This window comes from Enoplosus armatus, chromosome 20 (genome assembly GCF_043641665.1).
Source record: "Enoplosus armatus isolate fEnoArm2 chromosome 20, fEnoArm2.hap1, whole genome shotgun sequence".
NCBI classification, from domain to species: domain Eukaryota; kingdom Metazoa; phylum Chordata; class Actinopteri; order Centrarchiformes; family Enoplosidae; genus Enoplosus; species Enoplosus armatus.
Window position 1 is genome coordinate 20,242,444 of NC_092199.1, and position 2,627 is coordinate 20,245,070.

Genomic DNA, 2,627 nt, shown 5'->3' on the forward strand with positions numbered 1-2,627 from the left:
ATGATAACTCTCATATGGCGGAGCCCCCAGGAGGAGGCAGGAGCCAGCTGAGGAGGTGAGACGCACAAGCTCAAATCCCCACCTGAACGCACCAGACAGGCCATGAGCTGACGTGCAGAGGGTGGAGGTGGGGGTCTGGGTGAGGGTTATGTCGTGACATATGTTGGTCACCTCGACTTGGTTGCCCCATAAGCCAAACATCTGGGCTATAGTTAGATTCAAACATGACAGACGCCATTTTTATCCCGACTTAATGGGGGGGGGCAAAAAGACAGATTTTTATCTGCAACTCGCAAACATCCAATATAAATGTTCTCACTCCCACACATGACAGATGCACACCCGCACGCTTGCCACAATCATTCACTAACAAGGACCACGCCGCCGCAGAGTGGTTTCTAAGGTTTGAGGAAGGACTGGATGTTGAGGAAGGGACTGAACAGGGGGGGGTGGATAAAAAAAAAGGGAGGAGGAGGCTTCGGGGTGATCCGTCTCCGGGGCTGAGTCACCCGAGCCCATTAGACAGTCTCCCGGAAAAAAGGAACGGATGGGAGAGGGATGGGCACGGGACTGAATGAGAGGGGAGAGGATGGGGAGCAGGCATGAGGCAGGGGGTGGGGAGGTGGGGGGGGGGGGGGGGGGGTGAGGCAGGGTTAGAAAACTAAATGAGACAAACGGGACAGGGTGGGTGGAGGAGGCTTGGCAGGTGATCTGGAGTTGTGGCTGAGGCGTGGCCCTGCTCACAGACCTCAACCAGCTCACACTCTGACCATGAGCTGTAGATATAATCATTATGAGTCTTGACCTTTGACCCCTGTCTACAAAGGGGTCTACATGTCTGTCTGAAGAGTGTCGTATTCTATGCATATATATATAATGGTGTAAATGATAGCGTGGGGCTTCTCACATATTTAGTTTCATGTTTGAAACATGCACGCATGCCCTTCACCCACTCACCTGTGTATATTCATTTCCTGAGGCGGCTCCGTGGCTTTGTCGTACGCGACTTTGACCGACACTCCCAGCACGATGATGAAGGCTATGATCCCACAGGTGATGTAGACCGCCGTGTTGGTCTGGTCCATGCTCGGGTCGTACGTCTCGCCGGTCGGTACCGGCGACGGGGCGGCCGTCTGCACCCACACCGGCGTCTGGTAGTTCTTGCAGGCTTTCTGGTCCAGCCGGTCCTTCTTGTACTCGCAGCAGAAGCGCAGGTAGCACGTCCCGCAGCAGTACCGGTGGTCCGTGTTGTTGCACTCGAACAGCTTGTCATACTGCCCGCTCACGTCGTAGTAGCCCAGGCAGGTGTCGTGCGTGCTGGCGGGCGCCGGCTGCGGGGTCTTCGGCGGGACGGCCGTGGGGACCGCGGTGGCTTTGGGAGCCTTCCTGGTCGCCTGCCCCTTGGGTTTCTTGCCGCCCGTCGCGGCGCTCAGCACGCTCAGCGGGTCCAGGTATATCAGCAGCAACAAAAGGTGCCGTATCCCCATGGTAGTGTGAAGACCTCTTCAAGTCTTATGTGTCGGCAAAGACGCGTCAACTCTGGCTAAACATGCAATGGATGGGGAGTGGAGGGAGGGGAGGGGGGGGGGGGGTGGCGGGGGTCTAGTCTTGGGCAAGTTTCGCCACCGAGTCTCCCCCGACTCGCTCAGTCTCCTGTGCCGCCGTCATGCTGTTATTCTTCAGTGGACGAACTAAAGCCCATTGCGACACAGCGGGAAGGGGGGGGAAGCGGCGGCAGCAGAGCACCATCCTGACCGGGAAGAGGGGAGGGGAGGCGAAGCCGGTGGGTGCCCGGGCTCTGCGCGCTCTCTCCCTCGCGCTGGTGGTTGTCGTTGCCGCTGCTCCCGCAGACCCAGTCAGCCCCGGCTCGAGACTAAGTTCGGCTGGAGAGACAGACAAAGCCGAGCTCATTAGGCACCGTCCTCACGTCAGAGCCACGTCATTCTCACCCATCAACACATCCGACATAACTTGACAAAGACTCATTCACTCTCGCAGCCCGCACAGATGCATTCAGCCCCCCCCCCCAACACACACACACACACACACACACACAGAGCACTGCTACCTTCCTCATGAGCGCGTGTTATCTCTGCGCCTGACCCCTAAACCGTCGCGCGGGCGCGGGACAATATCTGCTAATGTTCCCAAATAATATTCAGATGTCATAGAAATGCATATATATATATATGTATATGTATATATACATATACATATATATATATGTATATGTATATATATATATGTATTTCTATGACATCTGAATATTATTATATATGTATTTTCTTCATGCATGCAGAAGGTGGTGAGTGTGGAAAGCCAGCCTACCTCGGTCAGGATACCCGCTGGGGGAGTTGCTCTCTGTCTGGGTCTCCGAAAGTGAGGAGAATATCAGCGCTCCGAACCCCCCCCCCCCCCCCCCCCCCCCTCTCTCTCTCTCTCTCTCTCTCTCTCTCTCTCTCTCCTCCTTCTCGGCTTTCTCCCTCCCTCCGTCTCTTACATCACTTCAGTGCTGGCGTCAGAACTCAGCCAAGTATCGGTAAATTGCCCCCCCCCCCCCCCTTTCCTCCCTCCCACCCTCCTCCTCCATGCAAGCAAGCAAGCAACAAGCCAGTAAGTGTAGCCTG

General features: G+C 55.9%; 1 protein-coding gene across 1 annotated transcript; it reads right to left on the bottom strand.

Annotated features, from left to right (window-relative positions):
• Positions 1-953: 953 nt before the first annotated feature.
• Positions 954-1,487, bottom strand: shisa6 (shisa family member 6). Its single transcript, XM_070926540.1, has one exon. It carries the CDS (start codon positions 1,485-1,487, stop codon positions 954-956), a length of 534 nt encoding a protein of 177 aa, XP_070782641.1.
• Between the last annotated feature and the right edge of the window lie 1,140 nt (positions 1,488-2,627).